Here is a 24,337-nt window from a genome sequence, read left to right as displayed (position 1 = left end):
CAGAATCCATCCCACCATGCAGCTCCAGTAAATAGAATTCTGTCCTTTCCCACACCAATTCAGTGTCCCCAACTATGGTGGACTGTCAAGCTGGTGCAGAAGGCAACTGTCTTCCTTTTGTCTCACAGCTCTAGCATCTTATGTGATATGACTCACGGCTTCCAGAAGAGGGCAGCACACACAACCATACATCCCTATGGCTGAAGTAAGGTTAAATGGCCTGATTTTACCACTGAAAATTAAGGAAGCCATGAATCCCACGGAGATTTTGATATTAAAAATAATAAACGAATTAAGGAAAAATATTGCTAGAACTTTGGAGTTTTGTGATTGGTTCCTCATCTAAAGATTACAAAACAACATTTTAAAAGAAACTAAGCTTTCATAACATGAAATCAAAGTTACTAGATTCATGGAACATTTAAGGTCAGCCAAGTCCAATGAGAATAAGCAATGAGAAAATTGAGGTGCTAATATTAACATAACAAAGTGTTATTAATATAACATCCCGTCCCTTTTCTGTGTGGACATTTTATTTGCCAAAGGGGCAGAAAAAGGACATTCTTATGAAAAAATAAATAGTTTGTGATAATTTTAAGGACCTGAGGAAAAACTAGACTTTTTATAAATAAACTGAGAAGATCTATTTGCAAACAGCTCACAGTCACAAGTAATGACTGAAAGTGGGTTTAACTTCAAGGCCCTGTTGTCTAGAAGTTCATTTATATATAACTGTTCCAAGATTGTGAAAAATATAGCTAAGAGATTGTATTTCAGAGAACTTTTAGGGAGCAGTGGGAAAATGGCTTTATTGTTTGTGCACCTGATGTACTTAGTACACCTAGCACTTAGTAGGTGCTTCTTAATAGATGCTTGTTGACTTGTTGGATCATGATGTGCATTATTACTCAGTAAGAAGCACTGATTTGAGGATTAGAAAATTAACAGACAAGGAGATGAAAAGATAAAGAGATAGAAAAGAAAGACACAGTAGTGCCCTAAAGAAAGAAGCTGATAGTAGAGATTGCTTTTAACTCCTTGGAAAAGAAAATAGAATCAAAAGATGAAAATAGTTGCTTGAGACAAGTTGATTAAGGGAGGGAGGTAGAGTCCCATAGACTGGGAGCTGCTGGAAATTAATTGGAGAAAAGCAAAATCCCGGTTTGGGCTTATTGCTCTTTAGTGCCACCTACAGTCTGAAGAGAGAAAACACTTTTATGAACTTGTCTTCTACTGCCTTCTGTATTGAAAAGGGAAAGGAGTGAGTGGGGTGAGAAAGATGTTTAAGAAGGTGTTTCTGAGAGCTAATTAGAAAAACAGAATTCTTAGCTACTTGAATAGATGTTTGTTCTATGGCGATTTACAACTTGAGAAAGGGGAAAATCTCTTAGGGCTTGCCTTAGTCCATCTTTATTGCCCTCTATGACTTAATAGAAGTCCCATAAAGAAGAGACCTGATTTGCTCTGCAAATTCTATAATAGAAGGAATACCAGTTTGCTAAAAAAAAAAAAATATGATCTCCTAACATATTCTATTTTGTTATTTGTGTTTTCATATGGTTCTTGTTCCTTTCATAGATGATCTAATTCCTATTTCAGGCCATTACACATAATACTATTCAATATGTTTGGTGAAAGCATCATAGGAACATAGATTTAAAGCCTATTTATTAACAGTACTTAACACTGTTTTAAGAATAGTGAAATGCTTGCCATCTAGGGGAGGGGGTGGAGGGAAGGAAGGGAAAATCTGAAACACAAGACTATGCAAGGATCAGTGTTGAAAAATTATCCCTGCATATGTTTGAATATAAAAAGCTTAAAAAAAGAATAGTGAAGAAGTAGTTTCATTTGCAGGAGTTTGGAGGGACTCAGAAGAGGAGCAGGTGACATTGTTTAAATTGTTCTCTAAGAGATATCAGTAATATCTGTTCCAGAGTCACAGGTTACCCTGAGGGTATGAATTGTCCTACTCATGTGCTTCCTAGGTAACTTTTCATACGTGTATATCTGCTCTCTTCATATGAATGCTATGTGTATTGTTTATGGATGACCTTTTACCTTGTGATTATGCCTGCTTTTGCCATATAATTATTACTACTTTTGCTTTCTCATTAAATAAATATTTAATGTATAAAAGTAAATAGTGTTATTGGGACTGACTTTGCATATAGGAGAAGCACATCATTGAGGGTCAGGAATTATAATGATAAGTCAGCATGGGTGCAGGTGAAGGATGATCACATCAATCAAAGCTCTGGAATAGGGAGATACTGGTGAGAGAGATGGTTGGTGGGATACCTGAACTACATTGTATCACTAGGGTTAACATTGCGTCAGTCAGAGAAGACAGGTAGCTTGTTAAAGTGAAAGCTTCCATGTAAGCATAGTTTGTATATAATAACCATAATATAAGATGAAGAACTATGTTTTAGTGATGTTTTAATGACAGCTTCAGAACAGGCATATTAGCAGTCAGACGGGCATTAGCTGTAGTGGAAGAAGATTACTTATAATCCTAGTTTTAAAAACAATACTTATTCATTCCAAATGACTAGACTATAATAACAACCAGGATGAAATTTAGTTAAAGACAAAGGTAAGGTAGTATGCTTGGTGGCCCATATAACCAATATTCTGCATTATATATTCCTTTCTAGGGATGAAAGTAAGGCATAAATGCATCTGGTTTTAATCAGATAAACTATGCTACTGGATTCTGTCTGACACTAGCCTGCATCATCATGTATTGTCCCAATTCTATTGTATGCTATTTATGGTCTCTGTATGACCACATACACCTGTGAACATCTGTGGGTGGTGGAGAGGTGAGCCCCAGGTCTGAACAGTTACCCAGTGTCTTTCAGTCTGAAGCAGTCTGTTTCTCCTTCACTGACTCTCCTTGAGCCAGCCACTCTGACCTCTTGCTGTAGCTTGAATATGACACTCTAGGTCCTGTCTCCCAATCTCTGGGCCTTTTTACATGCAGCATCCATGCTTTCAATGCTCTCTCATCCTTCTTAGAATTCCTGATTTCCTTCAAGATTCAGCTCAAAAGCCAACTGGTGCTAGTCACCTTTCCTGCTGCTCCCCAGATGCCAGTCCCTTCCTCTCTCAGGTTTCCTTCCATCCATTCTACATGTTTCTTGCTTACATAGACTTATTCACACATTTTTCTCCCTCATTAGAATGTGAGCTTCTTAGGGACTATTTTTGCCTTTCTTTGTATCATTTAGTGGTTAGCACAGTTTCTGCCATATAACAAATATATACTATTAATATATCTGATAGATTGATCAGATGCAATTAAGCTATTTCAGTCCAATATACACCAGTTTCTTGCCCTTATCGGCTTCTCATAAATATAAATAAAAATAAAAATTTCCTCACAGTACTGGTACAATCAGGTCGCAGTTGGTTCAGTTGTCTTTTGTTGCTTTGGCACAGTAGAAAACATCTCAGAAAATCTCCTAGGTATCCTACAAAATTTCCTGTATGTTCTTTGTTTGGTCTCTTTGCATTCCCAAGGCTTTTTTTTTCCCCACTGACCTCTGAAAAATAAACCCAAATTCATAAATAAGAGATAGAAAAAAAGACTAATTATAGCTCTGGTTAGAATAGTCATCATTAATAGGGAGTTGGCCAGTAAGATGTGAGATAGAGGAAACTGTCCAAATAGACAATATGACTTCACAAAAACTATGATTTTACTAATGTTCTCATTATTAAAGCAGAAAGTGGTCATCCTGGGGAGTAGGGTAACAAATCATGATTACAGACTCAAATGGAGTGAAAATAAGATGAAATTTAAAATTCAAATTTAAATTATTATAAATTTTACCAGTTTGAATCTCATTCTTTCAGAAATATTAATCATTCTGGACTAAAGTTTGCCTTTGTTCAGCATATAATAAATTTTTTTTTCATTTTTCATTTGTAAGAAGCAAGTTTAACCCATATTTAGTTTGTTTTTTGGCAAGGCAATTGGGGTTAAGTGATTTGTCCAAGGTCACACAGCTAGTAAGTGTTGAATGTCTGAGGCGGAATTTGAACTCAGGTCCTTTTAATTACAAGCCCAGTATTCTATCCACTGTATCATCTAGCTGTTCTTTAACCAATATTTAGGGGGAAAAATATTTTTTGGATACAAACAGCCCATTCACCTAATTTAATTAATTAATTAATTAATTTTTTTTTTCTGTTTCTAAATAAATTTAGTTTATTTAACTTATTTCTATTTTGGTGGGTCTTCAAGCCTCAACTTGCTGATATTTTCTTAACTTGCAATTAACAAATGTTTACTTCTTTTATGAAAAATCAGATTCAAACTTTCCACTAATTCTGGGAGGTCATGCAATTTAATGTAAAAGCCTATTATGTACAAGGAGTTGGGAATATAGAGATATAAAATCTTTTCTCAAGGAGTTTATAATCTAATGATTAGCTGGAAAAAAGCAACCATTATGGGAAGAGGATGGGGGCAAGCAGTAAGAAATAATCCAGGCAGTACTATGAGAAAAAAAAAAGGGAATGAAGATGTGAGACAGGAAGTGTTTCTTGGCTGGCTCCAAGGGAGAGGTAGCACTTGACTTTAATCTTGAAAAGAGATATTTAAATAAGATGGTGATAAGGTATTCATTCCAGATTGAGGAATGGCATAAGAATAGTCTGGAAAAGGAAAGGCTGATAAGAATGGAGGAGAGAATCCACTCTAATGTGTCTGAAAGATAACATCTATTGAGGATACAAGAAAAGACTGGAAAAGTAAGTTGGAGACAAATTGCAAAAGGCCTTGAATGCTGGAATCAAGAATTTCTACTTTTTTCAGGAGATTGTAAATATCCATGGACATTTTCTGAGTAAAGCTAAGGCACAATCAATGAGCTACATTCCTAAGATTAGCTTATAGGAGGCTGCATGGTAGGAACAAATGTTCATGAGATCTAAGGCGTGATTTTGTCTTTGTCATTAAACTAGATCTTCAACAAGTGTTTTAATAACATAGTATCTCAGTTTTCTCATCTGTAAAACAGGATAATAATGGTTCATTCTACCTGTTAAACAAGGCTGTTGTAAGAATCAAATGAAATACCCTTTAAGAAGATGCTTTGGAAAGGCTAAAACTCTATAAATGTAAAGTATTGGCTATCAACAATTATAACAATTTCTACCAATTTTCCCCATAAGTAGTGCAATTTGACTGTATGATGGCTACTGATCCAGGCTATGAAAATAAATTACAATTGAAAAGGGGAAGGTGTCCTATTTGTTAGCCAGGAGAAAGCATTTATCCAGACTTCTTAAAAAAAAAAATAGATGTTTTGAAAGAAATCCCAATTTGTCTTTGTGTCTTCTGAATGCATGCCATGTAATTAACTCTCTGTGGTTTCTGCCTGGGGTTAGTATCATTCTCTTAAATTTTCTTTTCTGTAGTCTTTTACCTGTAGTCCCACCTATAATTCATAATAATAAAGTCTAAGAGAAGTATTACCAGGCACTGAGGAACCCTGAGGGTTCAGCAACATGGCACGAGGAAAGGCTGAAATCCACTGTCTATCCCCAGTGAGTCTGTTAATGCACTTTGTATGTGTGTTCCCTATTGATGAACACTTGACTAAGGAATCTGTTTTGTCTGAAATGTGTTCTCCAAACAAATTCCACATTCTTCCTTTTCATCTTTGTATTCCCAAATACCTAGCACAAGTGTCTGGCATGTAGTAAGTACTCAATGAATGCTTATTCATGTTTGTATAAAATAAGTAACTTATAGAGCAGCTCTTTTATATATAATACTGTGAGAGAACATTTGGCATATATGCCATGCTTTATATATATATATATATGGATTTTACTGTATATAGTTGTCCCATGTAGTGGAAGAAGAAGTAGATAGAAGTATAATTTAATCCAGGGATGTTTTGATGAGACTTATTATAATCATGATAAAAATTAAAATTCATGTAGCATTTTTCAGGTTTTTTTCAGCATGATGTATTGGAAAGAATGCTGGATTCAAAGGATGAAGGGAATCCACTAAAAGATTTCTATGGTCTCTTCTAACTCGGTACAAGAGTACTGTGAGGTAGGGGTTACTGCTATCCCCATTTTACAGAAAAAGGAACTGAGATATACAAGGGCTAAAATGATTCACCTAAAGTCACAGAGTTAATAGGTAGAACTTTGTATTGCCATTAGAAATTATGCTTCACAAATACCAATGAATGATCTGGGCTATCTTCCTTTCATCAGGAATGGCATACTTTTTTTTTTTTAAGTGCAGAGGAAAGAGGGCTCTTTTCTTACCCTTCCTTTTAAGATCTACAAGTGAAATCTATCTCTCCCAAGCTTGTTCTCAACAGACAGGGCATTCTACTGTTTTGCTCAGTAATCTGTTTAGGGAAACACACACACACACACACACACACACACACACACACACACACACACACACATACATATAGCCAAATCTATAGAGTGCCAGCATCTAAGATCCATTGCTGAAGTTCCAGAAGACTGCCTTGAATTCCTGACACATAAAGGCAGAGTAACTCTCTGAAGAGCTGTTCTCTTAGGGTTTATTCCTGAGGGTTATTTAATTGCCTACAATGGCTTTCGGAGGCATTGGGTTTGAATACTGGTTTTGCTGACCTTAGACAAATCATTTTCCCTTTCTAAACTTCAGTACAAAAACAGGGACCTGGACACAAAAGTTCCTTCTAGCTGAAAATTCCCCCCGGGGACTAACTCTTTCTCACATACTTAAAGGCAACTTATTTATATATTTACTTCCTGAATTTATAAAACCCTTTTCTTCCTTTATCTCTGGATGTTTTTATCTCTGGACTGTCTCTGGATGTTTTTGTCTCTGGACTATCTCTGGGTGTTTTTATTCAAGAATCATGTCCTACCTCCCCATAATTTGCACTTCTCAGCAGATTGTTCATGTGATTAGAACACCTATAATTAGAAATGTGACAGTGAACTGCTTTGTCAGTTTGGTGTCCCAGTTCTCCTTGGGAGAATGATTTTTTCCTAATTCAAGAAGGAAATAACAGAGGCAGAGATAAAAAGATGTTCTCTTTTAAAATTCAGGTGTTTCTGGTGTTAGATTTGTTTTTCATCTCCAAGTTTAATTAGAATTTATGAAGTCCAAAGTTGTTATTTTTAGGAAAATGGTTGTTTCCCTTTTCATCCTGAAGACTGGTCAAGAGTTATAATTGTTAAATACCAAATAGATTTAAGAATATAATATGGTTGTGGTTTTTAAAACTGAAAAGCTTACTTATTGCTATAATACAGATGATTATCAGCTTTTAATTCTACCCATTATAATCATTGGCTAATCTCCTAAATATTGCTAAAGTATATAAATAAATTGTTTTCATGGTGTTTTCTCCTCATCCCCCAAACACTTACCAGGAGCACTACAATATAAAAAGACCAAATATTCCATAAATAATGTTTATTGTTGATCTTTGAGCATACAACAAATCCAATTCTGCCAAATTCCTTTATTTGTCTCCTCAAAGCAAACCCTTGAATTTTTAATTGCAATGTGATTTCTTTTATATATTATCATTTATTTTGAGACTTAACTGATCAAGATTGAAACAGTTCAGTTGCTCCAGAATATCCACTCAATGAGATGGCTCTTAAATTTAGGGCACAAAGAGTCAAATTAAGAGGGCTAAAAACTGTTCCTCTTCTCTATCACTACAGAAGTGAAAGGGGTTTACAGAGGACTAAGGGTTATTTTTAAATTTCCTTTTTTTTTTAAAAATTATAACCAGTCACCAAATAATTCATCATCAAATGACCCTGCTTAATCAGAGCAACCCTTTTAAAGCAGACTCAGTTCTTATTTTGTTCTTTTCTGGGGCAATTGGGGTTAAGTGACTTGCCCAGGGTGACACAGCAAGGAAGTGTTAAGTGTCTGAGGTCACATTTGAACTCAGGTCCTCCTGACTTCAGGGCTGGTCCTCTATTTCACCCTTCAGTTTTTGTTTTTTTTTAATATCACTAGACTCAAAACTTAAAAGAAAATAATATACAAAATTTATTTTTAAAATCTTTCTTAGTATGAGTCTTATGGAACATTGAATATTTGTCACTGGTGGCAGATGAGGAGAAAACACCATGAAAATAATTATAGCTTAATTACCAATGACTGCTGAATAGAATTAAGTAGAAAAAATTGATGACCTTAATTTAAAAAAAATTAAATCAACATATATTTTAATACTCCATGACAACAATGCAAAAGAATAAATATGTAAGTAGATCATATAAAAGAAAATATGGATCAGGAAAAGGTAATTATAAAGGCCACAGATTTGTAGGCTAAACAAAAACCTCATGCTTCCAAATTGAACACTTTCTTCTTTGAGGAAAAAACTGGTGACTATTAAATTCACAAAAACCGGAATTGATTCTATCTTAACAGATAGGGAACAGATTATTAATAATATGGGGTTATTCCTGAACCAACTATCTGTAGATTCCCAACTTGTTAGAGTAAGAATCAAAATTAATACAATGACCCAATTTTTCAGGCTGACTCAAGAGAAGCAACAGGAAAAAGAAAAAGTAGATATGTGTTACTCATCCTGCCTCTATCTCAGACATAGAGAAAAATCTTTGGGAAAGGGAAAAATTCAATAACCATTTCACCTTCTTTTAAGGAAAAATCTTAAATCAAAACCATAGACTCAGAATACCAGATGTCATTTAATATAAATCCTAATCAATTGAAATCATGAGCCATCACTCTAAAATCTAATTGAAAACTTCCAGTGATAAGGAAGTCACTAACTCCTCAGCCATCCCTTCAACTTTTGGAGAATTCTAAATTATAAGAAAGTTTTCTGTTACATTGGATCCAAATCTCTCACCCTAGAACTTTACCTGTTGGTCTTAGTTCTTTCCTCTAGATACAAAAAGATTAAGTCTTTTCCCTCTTCCACATCACAATCCTTTAAATAGCTAAAGATTCTTATCATGTTTCCCCAAGGATTCTCTTCTCTTTTCCACAGGCTAAACTTCCTGAAGTCTTTAAATCCATTCTTACATTGCATAGTTTTGAGTCCCCTCACCCCCGATGACCCTCCTCTGTTTACAAAATGTAGTGTCTAAAACTGGACATCACATTCCCAATGAGGTTTAACTGGGGCAGAGTAACAACAAAATTCAAATTCTTTTTAAAAAATTAGAACTGAAGATATTATAGGAAATAGAGTTGATTTGTTATGTTTTTCCTAGAAGCCCAAATTAGGTCTTCAATGAGGAAATTTGAGCTGCTTAGACAACACACAATAATAGTGACCCATTTTCTAACATTGACAGAATCCCTTCTTCTCACTGCTTTACATGACTATTTGCTACAGTTCTTATGATGATAAACTTGGGAAACTTCCTTCTAAGACTAAGAAGACACTACAGTTTTGAACATTCCTCCTTCCCTTAGGAACTAATTTAATCTTTAGAACAGAAATATAGAGCCAAAGGCTAACAAAGAAATTCTCTAATCTTGGCAAGAGTTATTGACCAGTCAGTACTGTGAGAATGACACCTTACTGTCAAGGGTTTAGTCTAAACTGCAAACATTTGTTTTCCCTCAAACCCCAAAAATATGGTTTGCAAGATAACCCCTAATAAACATTGTATATAGTACATCTCTGAAAAAAATTAAAGGACAATTATTCATATTTATATCAAAAAAGCAAGGAAAGCTGTTTTTTTTTTTTAAGTCTTCTGCTGTCTTTTTTGGGTATATCTTGAATTCTTTAGAATTCAATCTAGAATCTCTTGGGATTTTGAAGAACATCATAAAAGTACATGGAAGGAACGTTTGAGTTGGTCACATATTTTAAAGAAATTAACAGATTTAATTTTTCTTGTACTGCATGACAAATATGGAAATATGTTTAAAATATTTGTACATATTTAGCATATATCAGATTGCTTATTGTCTTAGGGAGGGGAGAAATAAGGGAGGAAGGGAGAAAAATTTGGAACACAAAGTCTTATAAAAAACGAATGTTGGAAACTATTTTTACATATATTTGAAAAATAAAATACTATTGGAAATTTAAAAAAAAAGAAATTTACAGACTTATAAAGAGGATTGAGGGCAATATATGAGGTCCAGTTAGCTTCTGCAACTAAAGAGCCAAGGGCATTGGATATTGAGTAGGAAGATCTGAGTTCAAAGCCTTCTGCAGATATATACGAATATATGAGTAATTCATTGAACTTTTCAGAGCTCAAGGCCATTCTCTAAAAGTCTAAGTTGCAAAGAAGAGGCTGGCCTGCATTGTCCTTCATCAGGAACATCATGCACCAGTGAAATCACAAGGTCAGTTCCTACCCCTATCTCTAGATAGGAATGTTTCATGGCAGTCTGACACAGTAGGTGGTATTTTGAGTTCCCAAGAAAAGACTTTCTTCTTTAAAAAAAACCAAAAGGTAAAATCTTTGTTAAGGAAGGAAAAGAATTAAGTCTATAACTATTTTAGGTCATTTCCATAGCATCTGTCTCCCTATGGTAGTGTATTTCTGCTTTGATTGCATAGGTGGAATCATGTGGCTTTTAACCTTTTCTTCCAAGGATGCTGTCACCAGTAACTTGACTCCACTTTTCTACTCACTGTTATTAATATGAGTGGTGGGGTCTAGGATCACTTTGCTCTAACAAGAGTCTGTGAGCCAAGGCTCATCACAGACTAGTGACATGCCAGTGGACCACACAAGTACACTGCTCCTCTAGGACCACCCACCCCTGACAGCAGATGATAGAAACCCAATCTTCAGGGAATGTGGATAAAACAGCCTTGCTCTGAGCCAAAGACTACTGTCCCTTGACCTTGGGTGGAGCAGAGGAAATTCAGTTCCAATTAATTCCAAATTTTATACTTTTTCTTCTCTGGGGTCTTATAATAAATTAAGTGATGTTAATAGAGCACCTTTTGTGGTATATGCAGGACAATGTTAATAGTTCTGTCTAACTGAATTCAATAATTATTATTAAGTATCAGTTATACTCAAAGCACTGTACTAGGCACTAGCCATAAAAGAACCCTCTCTCCCCCCCGCCCCCCAAAAAACCCTTCCAAACAATAGTCTTCAATTTAAGGGGAGAGGTCAGGGGAATGAGATATGATCCCTGCTGTTGAGGAGCCAAAATTTTATTTGGGGGGAGGGGATATAAATTTACTAATACAATATTGTATATGCTTTATGACAGGTGAGTGACATATGAAGTTAAGTGCCACCAGGGTTCAGAAGAAGAGGAGAACACTATGGATTAAGTTATCTTAAAGATTGTTTTTATGGAGGAAATGGGATTTGAAGTGGGGGTAATTATTCAGACTCCAATTACTGTTACAAGGTTAGCCAAACAAACACATGGTAACAACCAGAACGGTGTCTGTTTATTTTTGCTTATCCACATCTGATCTGCATTCATGAGTTTCCAATCCAAATTTACACCTGCAGGCTATGTACATTTATATTTTCATACTCACATCCTATTAGGCTAGAAACCACAGTGGAGACAAAGAGGCTGCCATCATCCTATGAGAGAGAGAGAGATGGGGTGAGGGAGGGCAGCTGGGGCATGTGTTTGCCCTGAAGGGAATTGGGAAGTTTTAGAAAGCAAAGAAAGTGTGAAGAAGATGGGACAGAGAGATACATTTAAACAGAATTCACTTGTGGCTATAGCATCCTGCCCCAATTAACATATGCAGGTGTTTTACCCATAACTTGTGATCTACCTCTACTTAAAAATTTTTACTGATATTTTCCAATATTATGCTTTCCTGTATTCCCTCTTGGAGTTATCTGTTATAAAAAAAAAAAAAGAGTATGAAAAAGGAAGCAGGGGAAGATCTTAAAAAATGGAGAAACAAAGAAGTCGAAGAGTAGTATTATGCACTCATGATCCCCAGCTTCTGCAAATAAAGGAAGAAGGAGTTGTCTTCTCATACACATTCTTCTTTTAAGTTACTAAGACTTCAAAATATGTGTATTAAATTATTGTTACCCATAAGTATGCAGGTTACAGAGAAGGAGGTACTAAAACATGTTTCTTTTATCCAATGACATGGGTGGCCTACTGGAAACAATTCTGGGTTGGGAGATAGGACACCTGGATCCTAAACCCAGTTCTGCCATGAATTATGACCCCAGGCAAGCCATTTAATTACTCTGAGTTTTGTACATATTGCAGGATGAAACACAACTGCACATATGTGTAAAAAACAGCTTTGTGTTTTTTCAAAGGAAAAAGTTCAACGTAAACTGTATTATCTAAATCAAGGCAACCCCCATTCTGTTTTCTCATGTCTCCAACTTGCAGTAAAGGAGGGAGGTGATAGAGATTTTCTATAACATGCAGAAGGGAAATTTCAGGCATTGCAGAGAGCAAGAAAATGGTATTAATGAACCTATCTTGATTCAAAACTAGAAGTATCAGGAAGACCTGAATTCAAATTTGTTCTTTGTCATTCTGGGCAGATCATTTAATCCTGTTTGCCTCAGTGTCTTGATCTGTAAAGTGAGCTGGAGAAGGAAATGGCAAATCACTCCAGTACTGTCATTATGAAAAGTTGGAAATAACTGAAAATCAACAGAATAACAACAATGAGACTCAAGCTCAAATCTTTGTGAATTAAGTATTAAGACGATTGTTGAGTCTTAATACTTATCTGACTTTTAATGAGAAAAAGAAGCTATAATTCATGCAGATCAAGAGAACTAAGAATTTTAATAAGAACTTTCATTTTCTTAAAAATTCCTACAGCTAAAATATCTCTTCCACTTATTCCCTCTCTCCAATCACACAACAGTCAATCAACTCTCACCTGATTGAAGTGTAACAGTTTCCAAACTGGTCATCCTGCCTCTAATTTCTTCACTCTGAATCCTTTACCTAATTTCTAGATAATATCTTTGCTCTAATCACATGCATTCCCTCCTCTCAGAACTTTCAGATGCTCTCATTACCTACTAAATAAAGTACAAACTCCTTGACTTGGAATATAAAACCGAATGCTTTGTAAGACCCACACCACTCATCTCTTTTCTGAGCTCAGTGCTTCTCATCAAAGAGGCTTTTAATGTTTGTTGAAATGAATTTCCATTATGAAAGGTTGTTTGTGAAGACTCCAGCTATCTTGGGAGGCTGTGAGTTGTCTCTAATTAGAAGTTATCCTGAGAAAGGTGAGTGACTACTTTTGAGGTGTGTTGTGCAGCAGGATCATAAAACCATCGTGTTATATAGTTTTAGAGCTATTAGGGACCTCAATGGTCTAATCCCCTTATTTTTACAACTGCAGATGAATGAGATTCTTTCTCAGGCATAGGATGGTTTCATTATATGGTCTCTTTTGACTGAAATTCTTAAATTCTGATTCTTGGGAGGGGGGTTTCTCCTTTTTTATGTAGAAGCAGTCTTTAAAAAAAAAAAAACTAACTGGAGAGAGGGAAATCCTGTTGACCCTCTTCTGTTCTACCTTTCACTGTAAATTTCAAATCTCCTTAAGCTACAGGTGCTTGGACTCTTCTGAGTAAGGAATCCATATTCAACTGTAGCTGTTCTCATGTTACCAAAGGCATCGTTCCTCATTGTCTGCTGGATCCCTATAATCAGCATATCGGGGCTATTGCAGATCTACTAATGTGTTAAGCCAACTTTGGGGGCAATTGCCCTTTGATATGGAAAGGAGATTGTAATTTCATCTTGGAAAGAACATTGCTGTATTTTTATTTCCCCCCATCCCAGTGGAAAATGAGAGATGAAGAAGCCTTGGCTCCCTGAGGGGCAGTGAGAATAGCTTTGTTTGGTGCTTGAGCGGGAAGCTCTCTGTTCTGTGCTGCTGGAGGAAGTTACATCAGCCTGCATAATTAAGCAGCTCGGGAGGCTTTAGCCCGTGAGGCTCTCGGTTTCTCACGGTCTAACAAGTGGGCGACTGCCTGAGTGGAACCTGGTACTCTCCCCTAAGAAATGTAGCGCGGGACAGACTGCGGGCTAAAGCGGAGAGCTGGGAGGGCAGCAGGGAAGTGTCAGATGAAATTTTTCAGGGTGCCGGGGACTTCTGCACAGTGTGTGCTCTCTTGACAAAGTGGATTTTATGGAAACATTTTTTACATTGAGATTGGAACAAAGGCAGTACCAACATGAATCCCAGAGCCCCCGCTCCCAAGACCCGAGGTGATAACTATTTGAGCATAAAGGTATGTTGGGATAACAGAAAAGTGCCACAGTCGTGGGGAAGTTTCCGATGCAGATGAAGAGACAACTCTAGTTACCTTGTTCCTCTGTTAGTTCATGGGAAAAGGAAACATTGACATTTTGATAACTTTTAGGATTTGGTTCTTTGACATCAAACCGGTTTGGAAAATTCAAACCCTGCAGCTCATAAATATGTAAAAGTAAAGGAACTCAAAGCTTTGCCTTTCAAGGGAGATTCAGACCCTCAGAATCTGAGTGGGGGTATCGGGGACAAAAGGGGCATTTAGGAACATTTTACCTCTTCTGTATTTCTGGCTTCCCAAGCCGGGGGTGGTGCTGAGCCCAGTCTTTAGCCCAAAGCATGCAAAATGAACCCCGGGAACTGTTTCGGGCTGGAGAAAAAAAGGAATTTGTCGCCTTAAAAATACCAGGGTTGGCTTTGATGTAGGAATGTCTCTTGGCTTAAATAATGGGCATTGCTTAGTAAAACGAGTCGATCTTTTCAGCTTTTGGATAAACGTGAAAGAAGCTGTTTTATATTTCTTCATGTGAATTGCAAAAATGAGTTGGACCAGTCTTTGCCTTTTCCTGTGAAAGCTAAATTAAAGACTGCTTTTCCGGTAGTTAATTACATTTCTGTTGCTCACAAGCAGGTTAACACACATTTAGTCGGTCGTTTCAGGTGCCTAATTAAGAATAAAGTGTATAATTAAAAAATTAAATGAAGCATGGGTGAAACTTTGTGCATGATTTTTTTTTTTTAATTTTGAAACATTTGCATTAAATGAGGAGAGGATGAAAAAAAAATTGTTTATGCTAAATGATGACCCTGCTTAGGAGACATAAATATCCCTTACTTCGGGTAAGATTTTAGGGCATATATGAAAGTTGAAATTTTGGATTATAGTGGGATTTGCTTAAGTGTAAGATACAATCATAAAATGTTCCAGGCTGTTAAAAACTTTGGAGATCACTTTGGACATCACTTAGCCCAACCCCTTCATTTTACACATGAGAAAACTCCCCCAGAAGGAGTTATCTAAGAGTTACCAAGCTAAGTAGTGACAGTTGGAACTAGAACCTAAAGTTCCTTGTCCTGATCTTCTTTCCAAGAAATACTTTGCCTCTCTAGGAAAACATTTTCTTCATAGTGAATATGCACTCAAAATTTTATAAGGCTTTTAATAGTAACAGATTTCCATCTCTAATGGGATTTTATTCCTTGCATTGGCAGCATGGTTAATATCCACCTTTACTAAGTTGCATTTCTTTAAAGGGGATCATCACTTTTCCTGTTTGCTAAGGAAATACCAACATATTTAGACCATGCTACAGGGTAAAATATCACACCCCCAAAATTGGCATTTGTTTTATATAAACAAATGCTGAATGGTTAGGACTTAAGATACTTTATTAAGTGGGAATAAAACGAGAACACTGACTTTAGCCTCTTTCAAGGTTCTTATGGGTAGCTTGGTATTTAGTTAACTCCATATACCTCTCTCTACAACATTTAGCACCTCCTTTGAAAGAGTCGTAAGATAATAGATTGAAAGAGCATCTCCAAGACTATCCAGTGGTTTTTTCCTTCCTTTTCATTTTTCCTTCACCTATCTCACCCCTACACAATTATGAGTGAAGTTAAATGACTTATCCTAGGTATTTGTCTGTCTCTCTTTCTGTAATAGTCTCTGTTTCTGGCACTATCTCTGTCTGTCTCCCTCTCTTTCTCTGTCTCTCTCTCTCTCTCTGTCTCACACACAAACACACACACATATACACAGAATAAGCATCAGAGATAGAAATTAAATAACTACCTCAACTCATACCCATTTCCTCTATATAATCAAATGAGATGAAATTTGTAAAGCTTTTAGGACATTGCCTGGTATGTAGCAAATGCTTAAAAAGTGTGCCTTCCCTTTCCTTGTTCCCTTACAATGGGTGTAGGAACATTTTTTTTAGCTGTGCTACCTTATGCCATTTATGTTAAACTTGCAAATTTGGGACTTGCAGGTGAATTAATATCCATGTGTTTTTTGGTACTCTGAAATGAATATTTGGTTACTTGAGTAATAGCCCAAAAATTAAGTCTGAGGAAATCAGTTTTTCAAAACTGAATGTAACTCTAAATTTAATTAATAAATGATCACAACACAAAATAATTAAATTTAGCATAATAATAGTTTTGGTGCTTACCTAGACCTAAATTCATAGGTCTTAGAGCATGTTCTGTTCATCTTCATAATAACCTACACATATATGTAAAAACAAAACATCATTATCATTATTTAAGAAAAAAAGAATGAGCATAGAAATATGAGTTGCTTCGTAAAAATTGCAGCAAATTATTGGTGACACTAATTAGTGACTAAAACACTAGCTCACACAAGATTTTTTTGCCATTTGCTAATGCTATTGGTGATAATGATGTTGATGATAAGAATGATGATAGATTATACAAAACTTATATTCTTGTGCTCAGCTCACTCTATCCACCGCCATTCCATGGAGAAAAAGTAACTCAAATGGGAAATAATGGGATTCCCTTGACACTAGTAGGTATAAAGCAGAAAAGAGCCATAAGGAAGAAAAGAAAAAGTTTATAGTCTGGTATGAGGAAGAAGATAGACATGCAAATAACAATTGATCAAAAAAATGCTTATTAATACTCTAGTGAGGGTGTAAAATGGGGAGGGAGAGAAAAAAATAGTGTGCTTAAACACTGAGCAGAGTGGATCACAGAAGTCTTCATGAAAGAGGTAATATTGGAACTTGGTCTTGATGGATAAGTAAGATTTTAATATAGGGAGAGGGCATCTCAAGTAGAGAGACTAGTATAAACAAAGATGTGAGATTTCGTGGTTTTTAAAATAAAATTTGACACACATCTAAAATATATATAGACAATACTGTGAAATATATAGCATTTTTAATGAATCCAAACTGATCTCTGGAAACCCCATCCTTTTAACACCAGTATTCTAAATGTTGTTGTTCAGTCATTTCTAGTTGTATTCAACTCTTTGTATGCCCATTTTGGAATTTTTTGGGCAAAGATACTGGAATGGTTTCCCATTTCCCTTTCTTCATCTTATGTTACAGATGAAGAAACTGAGACAAATAGAGTTAAGTGATTTGTCCAGGGTCATACAACCAGTAAATGCTGAGGCTGGATTTGAATTCCGGTGTTCCTGACTCCAGGCCTGGTCCTCAATCCACTAAGTCATGTAATTACACTGAAATGCTTGTTATATCATTACAAGTTATGGGGCACCAAAATCTCCATAGTCAAAAATTATAGGTGAGCCAGCAATAATAGAAACATATGGTGACTGTAAAAATAGGCTACAGCATGTGACCAGTAATGACTTTCACCTAAGAAATAGCATAAAATACATTTTCTGAGACATGTATAGTCAGAAAAGGAGGTGAACAGGTCATGTGGCAAGCTCAAGGGATATTAAATGGATGGCATCCAGGGAATGTTTAAAAAAAAAAAGGAAGAACTCCATCATATTGGGTGGTCTCCACATGGAAAAATTACAAGGGACCATGCACAGGAGACACACAGAATGAAAAGGTGTGGATGAATTGCAACTTGTACTGTTAGACTGAGTACCCACATCGATAAGATCATAGATTCAATAAAAGATCAACTTAATGTTTGTAGAAGTTTAAAATAAACATGAATAAATAGATTAGAGACATATGCAAAAAAGTCTTGAACTTCAGGTTGGGGAGTTTGGGCTTTAATGTAATAAAAAAGAATGGGCAACTAATAAAGGTTCTTGAGTAGGAGGACATATCTAGAGCTAGACTATAGGAAGATAATCCAGCAGTGTATGAAGGCCAGAAAAAGAAGTGTTTGGCTCTCTATTGAGATTCCTGAACAGAGAATGAGGGCTGCATGGGAGTTGTAGGAAGACAGCCAAGGCATATATTTGAGATCCCAGTGCAATGCCTGAAATGCTAAAAGCTCCAAATTGAATCTGAGTGAGACTACTAGAAAAGAAAGGAAGAGGGAAGTTAGGATAGAGCAGCAGCCCTGAAGTCAGGAGGACCTGAGTTCAAATCTTCCTAGCGGTGTGACCCTGGGCAAGTCACTTAACCCCAATTGCCTCAGCAAAAAAATAAATAAATAAAAATAAAAATAAAAGAAAGGAGGCATATTCACCAGGAAGAAGTGTATGACTTGCCCTCTTCCTATAACCCCCTCTCTAGCTCCATCTAGATTTCTTGAGGTTTGACTATTAAAAAGAGAGAGAGAGAGAGAGAGAGAGAGAGAGAGAGAGACAGAACTGGAAAATACATCCCTCCTTAGGAGGGAGGTGAAGAATATGGTGCACAATAATGTAAACTGAACTTGAGAATATGCCTATGATAGTACCCTCAGTGGGAAATTTTCTAGTTATCCAGAAGTTGATTGAACTGAGCATGTAGACTTGTGTTTGAAATGAAAAGGATTATTTCAATGTCCTATTTTCTGAATTTGCTCATGAAAAAATGAGGGGTTGGGTTGTTGGATTTGTGAGCAGGAGACTTAGACTTTATTTACTCAATTTCTAGGAGTATCATTTGCTTTTTAAGCCTGCATTACAGGTACAGTGGTTTTTTTTAAATTATATTTTATATTATATTTTAATACTTTTTTAGTTACCAGATATATGCATGGGTAATTTTACAACATTGACAATTGCCAAGCTTTTTGTTCTAATTTTTCCCCCTCCTTCCCCCCCCCCCCATGGCAGGTTGACCAATACATGTTAAATATGTTAAAGTATAAATTAAATACAATATATGTATACATGTCCATACAGTTGTTTTGCTGTACAAAAAGAATCAGACTTTGAAATAGTGTACAATTAGCCTGTGAAGGAAATCCAAAATGCAGGCAGACAAAAATAGAGGGATTGGGAATTCTATGTAGTGGTTTATAGTCATTTCCCAGAGTTCTTTCCCTGGGTGTAGCTGATTCAGTTCATTACTGCTCTATTGGAACTGATTTGGTGCATCTCATTGTTGAAAATGGCCACTTCCATCAGAATTGATCATCATATAGTATTGTTGTTGATGTCTACAATGTTCTCCTGGTCCTGCTCATTTCACTTGGCATCAGTTCATGTAAGTCTCTCCAGGCCTTTCTGAAATCATCCTGTTGGTCATTTCTTACAGAACAATAATATTCCATAATAGTCATATACCACAATTTATTTAGCCATACCCATAATTGATGGTCATCCACTCAGTTTCCAGTTTCTTGCCACCACAAAAAGGGCTGCCACAAATATTCTTGCACATACAGGTCCCTTTCCCTTCTTTAAGATCTCTATGGGATATAAGCCCAGTATCACAGGTACAGTATTGAGGAGTATCAGCTGGTTTTGACAAATGAGACCTAATGGTTAAAAAGACAAGAGGTTCAAACCCCAATTAATCCATATTTGTTATGGCATCAAGATTATGCTTATGAAATGGAGAGAGAAACTAGCTTTAACATTTCAAGTAGGCAGTAGCTTTACAACAATAAAGACAATTATAAACTATTTTCTTTTAGATCTTTAATTTAGTTGGACCTGAATGCAACATTGGTATCACATGACATGTCTGAGTCTCCCAAAGAAAAAACTGGTCCTTTAAAATCCATTTTCTAGCCCTTCATCAACATTGGATGATTGGATCATTGAACAAAACTCTACCCACGTAATAAAATTGAATGACAACATTTGATTTGTTATTACTCTGACACTGACTGTCATGATAGGATGTGGATTGGCAATGTCCTCATCAAAGACCTTCTTATTTCCTCTTTTGGTATTTTACCTTTAATTAGGAAGCCTTGCATTCAGGTAATGAGGGGGCCTTAACTTCATAGTCCACAGAGCTGGGGGTCTCATCTCTCTGTTTATTTTTCATACTGCTTAGCTTGGTGTTTTATCTGACACCGAAGTTCTTACTCCTTGGGTTTTGGGGCTTCTATTTAGCAATAACCTGTGTTCCTTCAGTAGATACCTAAACTCCCTTTTCTCTAATATTAAACTCCTCCCTCTTAAGATCTATTTCAGCTGCAGTTAATGGTTGCCTTGATTTCTTCTCTTAAATTCTCTTATGATCCTGAATGTTGAAAACAGTCACCACTTGGCTTAGTTAAAGATTAGAACCACAAGTTGATTGAGCTCAAGACAGGATTGTTGAAACTCAAGTAGCAAAGGTCTGAATGTCAACACAAAAGTCCAGGAATGCAAATAGCAAATGAACTGCAGGAACAGAAAATGAAGCAATAGGAAGACTAGCTGTTGAGATCACATAACTGAGGCTCCAGCAGTCGTACTGGGCTTAATTGTACTTAAAAGTCCTGGAAGAAAATGGACTGTTTCATGAAGGCTGGCCTTGAAAAGCTAACCTTCTGAGTTGAAAGAAATGGTCATACAATCCTAATACTTGCCACATAACTGTCAATAATCAATGGCAGTTTTTGACAAAGGATAAAATTTTTCTGCTACAGCCAAATAGTGCCTTCCTGGAGTCAGTCAGGAAGTCCCATCTTCCTGAGTTCAGTTCTAGCCTCAGATACTTACTAACTGGAAAAGTCATTGCACCATAGGAAACCATAGTTTCTTAACCTGTAAAATGAGCTGTAGAAGGAAATGGCAAACTACTTCATTATCTTTGCCAAGAAAACCCCAAAGAGGATCATAAAGAATTGGACATGACTAAAAAGGATTGCATAACTTCACCTGATGTCAAGATGGGAGGATTTTAGATTTAGATCTGGAGGGGACCTTAGAGTTTATCTAATACAATCCCTTCTTGTTACAAATGAGTAAACTAGATTCTAGAGGGATGAAATGACCATGTAGAAAGTAGCTGCTTCAATTGTGCTCATTGTGATCAGAGGTCCGTAATCAGAGGTGTGCTTCAGAATCTCAATAATTGTATAGAATTTATGACTCAAATGTTCCTGGACTTTTGATGATCTTCATAATCTGCTGAGACTAAAAATTTCCCAAATGGTCAGAGGCAAATTCTGAAGCTAGTTCCTTTAATATGCCATCAGTCACATTTTAAGTGAAATTAAATCAAAGTAGTCTTCATGTTATTTTGCTCCATTGATACTTATGGATGAATCAGATGTAATGGCAATTCTTATATGACTGACCAATCATGCAACTCTAATTTTCTCATCAATTGCTTAATACAGTGCCCAGAACATAATAAGTGCTTGATAAACAATTCTTGGCTAATTACTTTGTGGGTCTCTTTTTTTTTAGCTATTTTCAAAACTGACCATAGTTTCTTGCAGGCAAGTAGGGGGTTAAACTGGCTCATTGGAGCCCCAAAAGGTAACAAAAAGGCAATTGAATCCTGACTCTCAGGGCAAACTCCTTTGAGCTGAGAGATGGTTCTGATAGCTGGAATGCTGCTAAGCTTGAAGGGGGAGAGAATTAATTTGTATGGATTGATACAGGAGTATTTGACCAGGGGATGCAGGGAATGCAAAATATCAGAGGTGATGGACAGGTAAACCATAGTGAATTACCAAAGTTTTATTCAATACAATGAATGCTAAGAAAGGAAGAAGGAGGGAGTAAGAGTAAGCAAGACAGATAAAGAAGAAAATTGGGAACTCCCTAGATGGGAACTGTTGATGCCCTTCTACCAAGATAAGCTGTTGAATGTCAGAAATGAATGAATTCAAGGTTTCTTTTGATTGGAAGTGTGCCAAAGGGCAGAGCTGATTTATACCATTGTTGTTAAGTCTTTTCAGTCATGTCCGACTCATGACCACAATTGGGTCTTGACAGAGAAGCTAGAATAGTTTATCAGTTCCTTCTCCAACTCATTTTTTCAGATAAAAGAACTAAGATAAACAGAATTAATTCATTTGGCCAGGATCACACAGCAAGTATATCAGAGATCAGATTTGAACTCAGGAAGATGAGTCTTCCTGATTCTAGCCCATGCTTTATCCATTACATCACGTAGCTATTCCTATATACAATATAGCATATATTAACAAATATTTATTATAAAATAATAATAAATATTATTAGAAATAATAAATATTGACATATACAATATATTAAAGGATTCACAACTTTTTGAACCTTAATGTTGACACCTAAGACTATGTTTAAAGTATTTAGGATATTATAAAACTGTCCTATAAAATTCTAAGAAAAAACCAGTTTTCTGAGATTTTTTCATCCATGGGACATCAAATATGAGGCAATGGGCAGAGATGACAAGCCTAATATGATAAATATATTATTTTTAATGCTCCTAGGAAAGAGGGAACTGTTTCTACCACTAAGCTCTAAATTGAAGAATATATCTGTCATTCCCTTTCTACAAATGAGTTTGAGAGAAAAGGCATCCAGAAATGTAACCTCGTGTGAAGGCTGAGAGAAGTGTCAAATTTGAAACCAGGAAAATCATCAGCTCTGAAGGAAAGAGCTGTGTTAATTGATGGGAACTGATTACTTCTATTCGAATTTCAACACAAAGTAAATAAGGAAATAGCCTGCCCTAAATGTGAAGATTGAAGATGCTTCTGGTCACAATGAAGCAGGTTTTTGACAGTATAGATACATTTGAACTTGGAATTAGAAATGGGTCTGGAGATCTAGAGATTCACATAAGATTAAGCTGAAGATTGAAAATCAGGAGGCTCTGTATCTCTGTCTCTGTATCTCTCACTCAATCTCTCTCCGTGTCTCTTTGTCTCTGTTTTTTTTCCTTTGTCTTTTTCCTTGTGTGTCTTTTTTTCTCTGTCTCTGATTTTATCTCACTGTGACTCTCTGTTTCTCTGTGTCTGTGTCTTTCTGTCTCTGTCTCTCACTGTCTCTTGCTGTCTCTCTATGTGTTTGTATCTATCTGGCTTTCTGTCTCTCTCTCATCAACACACAGAATACAGTCTATTTAATATGTTCCTGCATTTTTCCTGTTCCTGACAAAGAACAAAGATTCTCTTTCTTTTATCCCTTCTAGGACTTAGCACAGAGTCTGGTATATAGTAACTGGTTAATAAATGTTTACTAGCTGACTAACTGCTTAAAGTCTCATTACAATTCACTGAGCATGTTAATCATGATATACTTTTTGTTGGCTAATCCTGCAGGCAGAGCAGGGCAGTGGATCAAGAGCCAATCTCAAAGCTGGGAGGACCAGAGTAAAAGTTCTTTTTCTGTCTCTTATTGGCTGGGTTGTCCTATGCATGAAATTTCATTTCTCAGTGCCAGTCTTTAAGAACCCAAAGTTGCAGAGACAGAGGCAAGGAGTTACCTGTACTATATAAAATAATAATAATATATCAATCCCTACCATTCTTAACTTTTATCTACAGTAAGGATCTTGTTAGCAATAATAGTAATTATTATTATTTTTAGCATTTATACAGTGCTTTCTATGTACTAGACACTTTACAATTATTATTTCATTTGATCCTCACAGAAACACTGGGAACTAGGTGCTATTGTTATCTCCATTTTACAGATGAAGAAGATGAGGCAAAGTGACTTTATCAGGGATACAGAGCTTGTAAATATCTGACCCCTAATTTGAACTCAGGTCTTCTTTGACTCTAGGCCTTAGAGTCAATCCACTGCACCACCAAGTTGCCTAATGGGGAATAGGAAGATATCATGGCTATTGATATAGTCATAATTAATAGGATATAGAGTGAGAGGTCTAACTCAATAATTTTACAGATGGAAAATGAGGCCCATATAAGCATTAGAAGTAAGATGTGAAGTCAGGTCTCTTGACTTCAAAACCAGTGTTCTTTCTGTGGCAGTAATAATAGTTATATTCTTGTGAAATTTCCCAAGTTAGGTTTCATGTCTCTACATATCTCAGTATGTATTTTATAGTTTTAGGCACTTTACTGATTGCCATTCTGACTATAATGGTGACTTTTAAAGGAGTTTTATCTGTTTTATCTTTAAGTTAACAATCAATATTTCTAATTTATTGAATATGTTAAATATAATGAATAGCATTTATTGAATATAACATTTACTAGGCATATAAGGCTTTATTTCCAGGGGTAGAAAATTTATTTAAGTCACCACATATGACTTTTTTTCCCTCTAAGATTCCTTCCAT

General features: G+C 36.0%; 1 protein-coding gene across 1 annotated transcript in view; it reads left to right on the top strand.

Annotated features, from left to right (window-relative positions):
- The first annotated feature begins 11,839 nt into the window (after nucleotides 1–11,839).
- Nucleotides 11,840–24,337, top strand: part of PLEKHG4B (pleckstrin homology and RhoGEF domain containing G4B) — a 202,267-nt gene continuing 189,769 nt past the window's right edge. Inside the window, 1 exon segment of the mRNA XM_074279211.1 lies at nucleotides 11,840–14,232. Coding sequence (XP_074135312.1) covers nucleotides 14,176–14,232 — 57 coding nt within the window. The 5' untranslated portion in view covers nucleotides 11,840–14,175.

The sequence above is a fragment of the Sminthopsis crassicaudata genome, chromosome 1 (assembly GCF_048593235.1).
Source record: "Sminthopsis crassicaudata isolate SCR6 chromosome 1, ASM4859323v1, whole genome shotgun sequence".
NCBI classification, from domain to species: domain Eukaryota; kingdom Metazoa; phylum Chordata; class Mammalia; order Dasyuromorphia; family Dasyuridae; genus Sminthopsis; species Sminthopsis crassicaudata.
The sequence above is the reverse complement of the archived record's forward strand: the minus strand, read 5'-3'. Positions and strand labels throughout refer to the sequence as shown.